The sequence below is a fragment of the Phodopus roborovskii genome, unplaced genomic scaffold, assembly GCF_943737965.1.
Source record: "Phodopus roborovskii unplaced genomic scaffold, PHOROB, whole genome shotgun sequence".
In the NCBI taxonomy this organism is placed as follows: domain Eukaryota; kingdom Metazoa; phylum Chordata; class Mammalia; order Rodentia; family Cricetidae; genus Phodopus; species Phodopus roborovskii.
In genome coordinates, this window is record NW_026126682.1 from 4,666,575 (window position 1) to 4,678,775 (window position 12,201).

The following is a 12,201-nucleotide window of genomic DNA, read 5'->3' on the forward strand; positions in this document are numbered from 1 at the left end:
TAGGATTGTAGATTATTAATGACCCCAAAAAGAAGTAACAGACATTTTAGAGGCCCCACGCATTCAGAGGACTTGGCAGCACATTTTGCTATCTGGACTCTGGGCAGGCGCCTGCTGTAGGAAGTCATGTTTGCAGAGCCCATTCTGTGCAATGGATGGTGTTTGTCTCTTGCTGCTGTAAGGCAAAGGACATTTATTCTAGTTCACCAGAAGCTAGAAGACCCTGCAGCCTGCCAAAGCTAACTTCTTGGATTTTAGTAGTTAGAAACAACTGTAAAGCTTATAGCATGGAAGTAAAATTCTCAGAAAGAAATCTAAATGAATAGATTATAGAAGATGCATGGTATAATATCTAGAGTTTGAATTGTTTTTTCTTTTTCAGACAGTTTCAAACTCTGTAGTGCAGCCTGGCCTTTGTAACTATACTCTTGTCTCAGCCTCCCAAGTGACAGAGCTGTAGCAGGAGCCACTAGGGTTGGCTCTAGAGTGAGTGGTAAGTGTCAGTAGCAGTAAGAAGCCTAGCTCTCTCTGAGTCCCAGTGATCAGGGAAGTGCATCTTTATTTTCCTGGCAGAAGTAGGTTTTCTCCCTGGGGAGTAAGCATTTTCTCTGGATAGACAGCTGAGGGCAAGCATTACACTTAAAACAGGAGGCTGGAGTAGATCTTCAGCCCAGTTTAGGTATCTGAATGTTGGAACTGAGCTGTATCATCCAGAAAGACATAAAGCTCCCATTGGGCCAAGGGATCAGCCCCTGGTAAGGAATGAACAGACACTGATGTTTGCGATTTTTGTGGTGAGCTTTCTGTCTTCTCTCAAGAGTCCTACCTTTGCACTTCCATGCTGCTTTTCCCACACCCCAAGCAGAGTGCTGGGCTTCTGTCTTAGTTAGGGTTACTGTTGCTGTGATGAAACCCCATGACCAAAGCAACTTGGGGAGGAAAGGGTGGTTTACACTTCCACATTGTATCCCATCACTAAAGGAAGCCAGGACAGGAACTAAAGCAGGGCAGGGATCTGGAGGCAGGAGCTGATGCAGAGGCCATGGAGGGGAGCTGATTACTTACTTATCTTACTGACTTGTTCATCATTGCTTGTCCCTGCCTTTTTCCCCCCCTAAAGCATTTTTTTATTATTTAAAATTAAACATTTTCATTTATTTCACATCCCATCAGCTCCTCCTCCAACTCTCTTCAGAAAGAGGCAGGCCTCATGATGGCATATCAAGTTGAAGCAGGCCCAAGCTCCTCCTTCTGCATCATGGCTGGGAGAGACAGTCCAACATGGGGAATAGGTTCCTAAAAGCCAGCCTAAGTGATAGGGGCAAATATTGATCCCACTGCTAGAAGCCCCACAAACAGACCAAGCTACACAGTTGTCACACACTTGCAGAGGGCCTCGATCAGTCTCATGCAGGCTCCCTAGCTGTTGGTCCAGAGTCCATGTATTCCACATAGGTATAATATTCCTATATATTTATTTATTTTAAGGTAAAGTTACCTTATAACCAGGCAGCAACACTGCTACTCAACATCAGAGACTAACAAGTAAAAAGCCCAGTGCTGAGAATGGTTGCCTCTTCTGATGAAGTTTGTTGACCAGTGAGGTCTCATAGGCACCCAAGTCCATAGAGGGTGTTGCCAAAATACTTGGTTACCCTCCAGATGCTCTGAATCTGACAGAGACCCTCAAAACTGTACGGGCTATTGCCAAAGTACTTGATTGCCCTACAGAATTTAACAGTAAGACCCTGTTACTGAAGACATTCATACTTGAGTCATAGAACATGGAGAAATTAAACTGTTACAGACCTGGAAGCATCATCCCAAGTAGTTTGCATAATGCTAGAAGGTGCTGAGCAAGCTATCAAAAGAGGAAAGTAATCACTAGTTTTATTCAGCTGTGAAACTTACGACCTAAAACAATGCCAGGCCTGACATGCCCACTGGTGTAACAGTGACATGGATATCAAGAGTACCAACCACTTTCTGATTGAACTTAATCCTTGATCCACAAGGTGAAACTCATACCTGGCACCAGCATCAAGTCAAGACCCTATTGCTATACAGATCACAGGTCATAGGGAAGAGCCTACTATTATGATGCTGCTAACTGGATATTGTATTAAACTGACTCCTAATCATTTATCATTATACCAGTAGATCAGTGAATCTCTCAGTCCTCATCGGGGAACATTTTATTTTCAGTAGATGACACAGAGACTCACAACTAGCCAGGATGCAGAAAATAAGAGGCTTCAGAATGCTGAGCCTTGAATGGACGTCTATACTGGACTCTTCTTTCCAAGGCATAGGGATCATTGAAGAAGAGAGAACAGAAACAGTATAAGAACCAGATGTGGTGGTTGACTATAAGTAAATGGTGTCTTCTGGGCACAACAGGGCAAATGTACGGTGATCTCACAGTGGTTGTGAACAGTATTCTCAGGTGTTTTGTAGGTCCAAGGAAGACCAAATCCCAACATGGAGAGGGAAGTTGGACATGAAATTCCATTCCTACTTGCAGAGTTATCAGCAATTGCTAAGTGCTGGGAGGAAAGAAATAGTTAAGTTTTCTCTAAGAGAGTAACCCTGGTATGAACCAGTAGAAGACCACACATCCAAGAATATCTGGGCTGTGCAAATTGGCCTTCATGTGTTTCAAAAGAGAGAAGAAAAGGACATAAAGATGGGTGGGGAAGGGTATGGATCTGGAAAATGTTGAGGGAGGAAGGGTGAATATAATCAAAATACATTTTATGAAATTCTCAAAAAACTAATACAAATTTTAAAAATTAAAAATGGGACTGGGGAGATGACTTTGTTGGTAAAGTGCTTGCTGTGTTAGCATGGGGACCCGACTCTGATTCCTAGAGCCCATGTTAAAATAATAAAGAAAGATATGCACAGGTGTCCTAAATAAATAAAGTTAGTCCTAGATTTGGCTGTATCCGAGAGAAGTGTATTTCCCTTGGTTGAATGCTATACATTTCGCTTGAGACTCCTTTTCATTGTTTTACTGTAGTGTGTTCCCTTGTATTCTTGATCATCAAAGTGGCAATGGATTACAACAATCAGAATATGCAAGACACCATTACTGGAATATTTGTAGTTTGATCATACTTCCATGCTTGGTGACATTTTATAGTATAAAATAAAACTAGGAAGTTCTGATCTTGTCATGTAGATGTGGCCTGGCTTTTTTTTTTTTTTACAATCCTGTGATTCTACTGTAAAGCTAGACTTTATTAGAAATAAGGAGTCTATAAATAAGAGATAACATCAGTTACAGTATTCATATCAACAGTCACTGAATGTATTTATTCTGAGCATGTACACTGAAAGTTCACTGACAATTTTCATTAGATTTTGACTTAGTGGAATAACTGTCTTTGTTACTCTCCTTTGGCTGTGATGAGATACCGTGACCAAGGGAACTTAAAAAGAAACTAATTGGAGACTTGCGTATAGTTTCAGAAGATTAGTTTGTGAACATCATTGTGGGGACACATGGCCTGAGGCAGGCAGGCATGGCCCTGGATCACCACCGAAGCTCACATCTGATCTACAAATTGCAGGCAGAAGGAGGGAGGAAGAGAAGGAGGAAGGGAGGGAAGGAGAAGAAAGAGAGGCAGAGAGAGGTGGGGGGAGAGACTAGAGCCCTGGACCAGTGTGGGTTTCTAAAACTGCAAATCCTACCCCATGGACACACCTCCTTCATTAAGGCCACACCTCCCAATCCATCCCCATCAGTTTAGCCAACTGGTGACCAAACATTCAAATACAAGAGCCTACCCGCTGTGACCCCCACAGTAACTACAATAGTCCTACCTTTTCAGCACAAGCCTGTTCAGTAGATCTCTTGTATGTGCATAAATGGGAAGAATTTTCATGTTTACAGCTTAGAAAGTAATAAAAATGAAACTGTCATCCAAAAACTATTCCTTGGATAAGCTTTTAAGTTACCTTTGTAGTTGCAATTTCATGTAGCATAAACAAAACAGGACTTTTAAACACTGGTTATTATGTGCTGAGGGAATAGATAAAATTCTGACATAAAACTGAGCCGAAGAATGAATGATTAGCTCTTGCTGCTACAGATGTCCAGGAACTTATCTAGTTTCTGTATTGTGAGGATTCTGAACAAGATAGTTTTCTCCCAAATAGTATCTGGACAATTAATTCTTGGTTTAAAAAGGTAAGAAAAACAAATACATAAGAGAGAGAGAGAGAGAGAGAGAGAGGGAGGGAGGGAGGGAGGGAGGGAGGGAGGGAGGGAGGGAGGATGAATTAGTAGGGACTGGCAGAAGAGGTACACAGAATAAAATAAAAGAGAAAGGTCAAAGTACTTTCTTAAAAACATTCTCAGCTTAGTATTTATTTTGCTTAAGTAAAATAAATGTGGGTTCTTAAAGATTCCATAAGTTCTTCTAGTAAGCTTTTCATAGTTTAGCATTTAGTGACATCTTTGATTTTTTTTTTTATTGTGATCCCTATCTTTGGTTGTGAGCCTAGCTTTTAATGGTTGAGCCATCTCTCAAGCCCATGACCCCTATCTTTACTAGATGTCTTATAATCATGTTGGAAGTTTTTATAATATTTTATATTCATATCATCCCAAGTAAATTTTCTCAAATATTTGGGAACTTCTCTAAAGAAAATGTGTTGCTTTTATGTAAGACAGCAATTACTAAATGTGAGAACAGGAATATATGATCAACCTCTGCCTTACTGTGAGAATAAGCCTTATAGTTCATTATTTTACATGGTTCTGTGCATTGACAGCACAGATAGGTTTTATGGGTCAGTGCTCATTTGGGTCTTGGCTTCAGGATGACCCCCCAAAAAATAAAAAATAAAAAGAAAGAAACAATGGTCATACTAAAAAGGACTGAGCCATGTGCAGCCAATGCACTTCATGAACTGTGCCCATTGCATGCCCAGGAACAAGGCCATTAAGAAGTTCATCATTTGGAACTTTGTAGAGGTTGCTCCTGTCAAGGGCATACCTGAAGCAAGAGTCTTCAATGCTTATGTGCTTCCTAACGTCTGTGTCAAGCTGCATTACTGTGTGAGCTGTGCCATTCAGAGCGAGGTGGTTGGGAATCGATCTTGTGAAGCCCAGGAAGACTGAACACCCCACCATGATTTAGACCTGCTGGTGTTGCAACATAACCTCCACTAAGGTTCATGTAAAGAGGTGGCTCCCTAAGGACAGAATCAAAAACACCTTGGGAAAATAAAATAGAAGTTATATTTATAAAGAAAAAAGAAAGAGAGGAAGAAAATAAAGGAAGGGAGGAAGGAAGGAAATCAGTGCTAGTGTTGTCTGGGAATTCATGTGGTGCTGTTTGTTAGGGACCTGATTCATCTCCTCATACATGTTTCTGGTTGCTGCTTGGGCTTCCTGACATTATAGTGGTATAACTAAAAAAAACAGATTGCTCTCTCTTTCTCCCCATATAATACATACATACACACATACATACATACATACATACATATGAAACTTTGAATCACAGATGATACAGAGAATCATATTCTGTATGTATTATGTACATATTATGTAAGAGGCAGATCAGATATGGGAGCATGGGAGAGATAATCTACACCTCATTAAGAGAGGAGCAGCAATGAAAGCAGTCATTTGTAATCAATAGCTTCTGTGGCCACAACGTATTTATATTTTCACTTATGTAGGAGGAACTAAACTCTTCGTTCCATTACAGCATCAGGAGAAAGTTCAAGGGTCAGGTTCTCAGCATCCAAATCAGTCTCAGTGTCTGGAAGGCTTCTAAGGGTAACTTGGGTACAAATATTGGACTTAAAAGTAAATTATTTATCCCATATAAACCCAAGAAAGATCTGTAAGTACAGACTAGTGAACCAGCAGTGGTTTGATTGAAGTCATGATCATCAATGCCATGTGAAATTATTTAGAGGTCAGCTTACTATCAGATTTGTATTATCTCCATTTTAATGTGGACAAACTATTTCATAAAGATTAAATAATTTACCCAAAGTTATATAGCTAGTAAATGGCAAAGGGCAGATGGAAAATCAAATACTTGTTCTCAACTCCCCAACTTTTGTATTATGCATGCTGCCTCTGATTCATACTTTCTCAGTGAACAAAGCTGTTTGTTATTGTAGTTTAGTTCATCGAGACAAGGTTTTGCTTTGTAGCCCAAATGTAGCAACCCTCCTGCTTGGATGTCTTGGATACCTTGATTACAGATGCATGTCACCATACTCTGTGTTATGACTAAAGATACTTACACTGTATTGGTTTTACTATTCTAGGGTTATTATAGCATGCAAATGAAAAAAACAAGTGAGCTCAGAACACAATTTTAAAAATTGCTTTTACCTCTTAAAGTTCATTAAAGGAACATCTATATACAAAGTATTAAGTAAGCTGTCAGCATAGAGTGAACTTTTCTTTGTACATTTCTGGTAGGATAACATTTTCTCTATGCAACGGAGACCCTCCCATTTCCCATGTTTACAGTGATCCAAGTAGATTTTTGCTTTACAATAAATAAACAACAATGTCCTTAAGAAAAAGACACGATAATTTTGATTATTTCTACTTCATGAGACTTTATGAAAATGTACTTAATCCCTGTTGATGGCAATAAGTACTATTTTACATTTCAGTAGAAGGTACAGTGACATTTTTAATGGAAGGATTTCCAACCCAGTCATTAAAATGACAGTACTTAGCTTATTTTTACAATTCTACATACAAACAAAATGGAGTTGCATGGTGCCTTTCCTAGCAGTAGATGTAGATTGATACTTGATTGGAAAGTATAACCCTTGAGCAAAGGGCTTCTCTTTGCTCTAATTACTCTTGCTGTAATTCACACTGTCTTATTGCCTAGATTTTATAGTTCAAATGAAAATATTCCCTTGGAAATTGAAAATCCAGAAGACTTAAAAGTTGTTTTTAAGGAATTAAGATCACTGGTACTACTGCTACCACTATGTTCTTCTGAAGACTATTCTGAAGACCACCACTATGTTCTAAAGCCCAGCTTCAGTTTCCTCCATCAGTTGAACGGCTTTCTCCCTCTTCCCAGAATTTACTAGTTCAGATACCAACAGCTGGAACCTGGCTGGCTCTGCTAATAAACATTACCTCTGTGTGGTAGTGTTTCTGTTTTCTTTTTTCCCCCACTTCAGGGAAGATGTATCATATAGTACCAAAGCCAAGGGAGAACTCTATGCAGAATTCTGGCCAGAACCCATCCTGTTTGGGACACTAGGTTAGCCTAGTGTGGTGTAGATGTTGTTGCAACTCCGTTTGTCTGAGGCTGGTCTGCTGTACACAGATTAATGTTTTGTTAGAAACACTTGATTCAACATACCTAAGAAAAGAAGTTGTTCGTTGTCTATGCGACAGTTATTCTTTCTCCTGCCCTTTGTCCCTTAATCCTGCTCAACTCTGAGTGCTTGTCATGTTCTGTGACAGAGAATCTAGATTATTTGGTGTCTTTGTCAAAGTATTGGTTTAGGTGTAACCACATAATATAATTCTGGAAAAAGACATTTGAGAAGATTAAAGCTAAGAGTTTTGTAAAAACATTTGCTTACCCTTTAAAGAAAGTGTGGCCCATCAGGCTAGCCCTTCCTCCCTCCTGACTTCTCCCCTCCTTCCTTCTGCTAAATCTTGGGATGTATTTGTCTTCATGAGATTCTTAGAAATTGCAGCAGCCACATTAGGGCCATTAGATGATCCAATTAAGAGAACAGCCCCACATTACACTGATTGATGGCAGAGTAGAAATTTAAGAATTCTCTTGGGGCTGGAGAGAGCTGGCTCATTGGTTAAGAGTACTGGCTGTTCTTCCTGGGTTCAATTCTTAACACCCACATGGTGGCTCACAACAGTTTGACACTCTAGCTCCAGGAGCTCTGATGCACTTTTCTGACTTGCAGGCACCAGGCACACCTGTGGTACACAAACATACACATAGGCAAAATGCCCATACCCATAAAGCAACAACAATATGTTTTAGCAAACAAAGTACCCTTAGTCTCAGTGGTGCCACGATACAGTGTGGACCAGCTCTGTAAGTACCCTGATGGGCCAGTGGCATCCTGCTACTGTGTAAACTGTCTCAGAGGTAGAACAGATGAACGGAATAACCTTTTAAACTGAAGATAAGTCAGTTTAGGCACAGAGTGAGAGTCTAGAGACGTAGGTCAGCATACTTAGAACAGGGAGTTAACTGGCGAGAGGAACCACACACAGAGTTCCATATGTGACTTCTCTCACTGCTGTATTTGCCTTTCCTACCGATGGTTCCCTACAAGGTCCAGAACTGACCTAAAAGGAAAAAGAGTACTATTCCCAGTTGTCTATGCAACAGTAATTCTTTCAGTTATTGGGAAAATCCATAGATAGATGCCATGCTGTGAATTCTGCCTACATATAACACAATTGGCTGATTACCTACTCATCCATACTTACAATGTCTCAATGGTTCTCTCTCTCTCTCTCTCACACACACACATTTTAAGGCTCAAGTTTATTCATCTAACAACCGAATATTAACTGAAAATTGAATTATAATTGCCCTGGAATTTCCAATAAGAAGATGATAAGTGTCTTGATAGTTTAGTTCACTTTTTTGTTGGTGTTAACTCCCTATTAACTGGCCAGCAACACTAGACAAAATGATAAATAAGCATTATGCGTGCTCTCTCTCTCTCTCCTTCTCTCCCCCAAACACGAGGGGGGGACAGAATATGAATATGTTTTCAAAGGCAAATGATACCTGGATTTTACTGTCCTGAGTGGAAGTAAAATCATAGATTCTACAGCACTGTAGATGTGCATTAATGTAGTACTTGCTTGCACATTTAGTTTACATTTAGGACAACTGTAGCCGTGATGCTCATCATGATGGGTCACATGCTCAGAAGTTTACAATTGGGACAACTTTAGCTTGATGACTCATAAAACAGTTTTAGAAGATATTTTTTTAATTTTTGATCAAAAATTTATAGCTTCGTGTATTCATTTTAGTTATTCATGATAATTTTATTTTGGGCCTGGGAATGTGGCTCAGTGGTTGACTGTACAAGTATTCCAAGTAAAAGGTTGCCTGTGACCCCAACTCTGGGATGAGGAGACAGTCAGTTTGTGACCTGCCTAAAAGACATACCCACCAGCACAATAGTGGCACAAACATTAGGAGGATAACCAACCATTGGATTTAATTAAGGCCAGTTCAGTAAGATGAAATCCATACCTGACACTGTTAATGAGGCCACGAACCTAAGACTAGATAGGCTATGGGCCTACCTAGTAAACCTATTACTATTACTATTACTTAGTGCATAGCAATAAGATGACTCCTAATGATATATTGCTAAACCCATAGTCCAGTGCATTTCTCAACCCTCATCAGAGAAGTTTCTTCTTGCTTGCAGTAGATGATAGTTAATATTGATACTCATAACTGAACAATATGCACAGCAAAAGACTTTGGAACACTTAGCCCTAAATGGGATGTCTTTATCACTCTCTTCTTCTCAAGGCTCAGGGATCACAGAGAAGAAGTGAAAAGATTGTAAGAGACAAAAATGATGGAGGACTTAAACAGTGTTCTCCAGACACAACAGGACAGGTGCACATATAAACTCATAGAGATCGCCATAGTATGCATAAGACCTATACAAGTTCTAGCCAGACAAAATCCCAGTTCTGAGAATGGGAAGTAGATGTAGAATCCCACTTCTAATCAAGAATTTATAAGTAGTTGATAGCTGCTGAGAAAAGGGGGAAAAAAACCAAACCAAACAAAAAACAAACAAACAAAAAACAACCAAGTTTGTTGCTGGTTGAGATTGATGATTATTTTTTCTCCTCTTCTACCAAGTATAAACAAACACCTTCCAGCACTGTGAATGCTAGTCAGAAGGGATGAATCTTCTAGTAGGGCCCAAGCTCAATTTCTCCATGTTCAATGACATGTACATGTGCTGTCTTCAGCAAGAGGTTGTAGTGGGTAACCAATAGCATTGCCAATAGTTTGTGATGTTTTTTAGTGGTGTTTATGGACCCTTTGACAATGACTGAAAAGAGCTGTAACCCATTCCTGGTATTGGGGATTTCATTTGGTGTCATGTGATGTCTATTTGGGTCATTCTATCCCCCATAATATGTAATTCCATTTAAATTCATTTTATACAGTATATTTAGTATATTTTAGTAACCTTCTTCAGTAGTAGGTTTCCTTACGCAAGGTGATACAGAAGACCCCTGGCTGCTCTTGTAAAGGGCCTGGATGCAATTCCCAGCACCCACTCTGTGGGTCACAACCATCTCTGACTCCAGTTCCATGGTGTCTTACATTCTCTTCTAGCTCCATGGGCACTGCATGCAAGTGGCACACAGACGTGCATGTAGGTAAAACACCCATACAGGTTATCTAAAGTAAATAAATAAATGCTAATTAGATGAGCATGCAATCATACAAGAAGGTTGTTTAGAAAACTTTAAGAAAGAATACTTCAAAATATTGATGATGTTTTGCTTTCCATTTCTTTGCTTCTCTTAGTATGCAAGTGTGTGTGTGTGTGTGTGTGTTCATGCGCGCGCATGCGAGCGTGAGTAGATGTGGTGCTTGGGTGTCAGTGTGCATGTGGGGCTCAGAGGACAACTTGGGAGAGGTAGTCATCTCCTTCCACTCTGTGAGTTCCAGAAGTGAGGTTGTCACACTTGGTAGCAAGCGTCTTTACCTGCTGTGCCATCTTGGTACCCTTTTCCCATTCCTTTTCATTTTCTGTGTGTGATAGAAACTAATAATTTGTAAGAAAAATAACAGACGTGATACATATGGTAAGATATGGGGAGCAAATTAACTTTCTGATAGAAAGCTGTAGAAAAAGACAAAAAACAAAAATCAAGACTAAAGTATTTAAAAAAAAAAAAATGGTGTTGCTATAGTTTCCTAGACCCAGTGCTGGGTCAGGGAATGGGCTCTGCTCTGCCATGGGATAACAGGTAGTAAAGACAGCTCAGTTTTGTCTGTCTCCTTGTGGAAGCACTAGCTGTTTAACATCTTCCCATCTTCCCTCCCTCTCTGCCCCCCCACCTCCTTCTTTCCTCGCTCTCTGTAAAGTGTTGATTTTGTTTTAAAAATCTGAATTAAAGAATTGTTAAAGTAGGTATATGTGCACTTGATGCACGTTTTCAAATGTGATGTATGTTCAAAGCCATCTTTTTTTACCCCTGAAGTGCTGGGGATGAAATCCAGGCCTTGGAGCATGCTTGGCAACCTCTGTTCTGTTCCTGAGTTGTCTTCAGCTACAGCATCATCCTTAACTGCCATTTCTTTTTTGTTCTTGTAGTGAGTTGCTGTCCTCTGGTTATGTAGAGAGACACATTGAACGTGGAGGCAAGGCTGTGGAAAACAAAGTAAGTGAACATTTCCTTTCTTTGTGGGGAATCTTTTTTAAGCACTGAGTTTGCAACCCAGGACTTAGTGCTTGGTGGATATGCATTCTGCCAACTGAGTTGGACTCCTTAAATGAAAACTGTACCTGATTTACAGAATGCCCAGAAGGCAGTCTCTTAAAGGGCTCTGCTCCCTTGTCAGAGCTTCTGTTTTTAAAAGGTCAAGTGTAGTGCATTTGATTAGGGGTGTGATTATGGATGTGAGACAAGGAATACATTCATATGAAAGATGTAATTGCTGCTTTGGTAAATCTTTAAATTTGTAATTTTAACTTAAAATACTTTAAAATGTAATACTAAGAGATATACATAAAATCATGAATGGACAGATGACTTGTTAAAGGCAAGCACCTATGACTTCCATCCAGTTCAAGCTGCTTGGCCAGAGAGCTCACCTGCTTGTTTGCACACCCAAGCCCCACCTCCACCCTCCCGCAGGGAGCTTTGTAAAGACTGACTGTGAGGCTGCCCCTCAGCACTGTGATTTATAGTTTTGTCATTAAAGCACATGACTCTTTAGTTTGGTTTTGTCTATTTGTGCTTTAAAGTGTCTCAAATTTTATTTGGCCTTTTTGTCCTCAGTTTACTTGTTGAAGAAATAAGATTGTTTATCTTACGTAATTTCTCATAGTCTAGATTTTTAGACTTGATTACAATTTTATGTTTGGAGCAAGTAAAAGCCACCCAAGTGGTAAAATCCACCCAAGTGATTAACAGATAATCACATACGG

The 12,201-nt window shown here is 39.8% G+C and overlaps 1 protein-coding gene across 18 annotated transcripts in view; it reads left to right on the top strand.

Annotated features, from left to right (window-relative positions):
- Adam22 (ADAM metallopeptidase domain 22) overlaps window positions 1-12,201 on the top strand; it is a 207,373-nt gene that overhangs the window by 89,181 nt on the left and 105,991 nt on the right. For all 18 annotated transcript variants that reach the window (XM_051174550.1, XM_051174551.1, XM_051174553.1 and 15 more), the window contains exon 4: window positions 11,365-11,431. In XM_051174550.1, coding sequence (XP_051030507.1) covers window positions 11,365-11,431 — 67 coding nt within the window. The remainder of the gene's footprint in view (window positions 1-11,364; window positions 11,432-12,201) is intronic.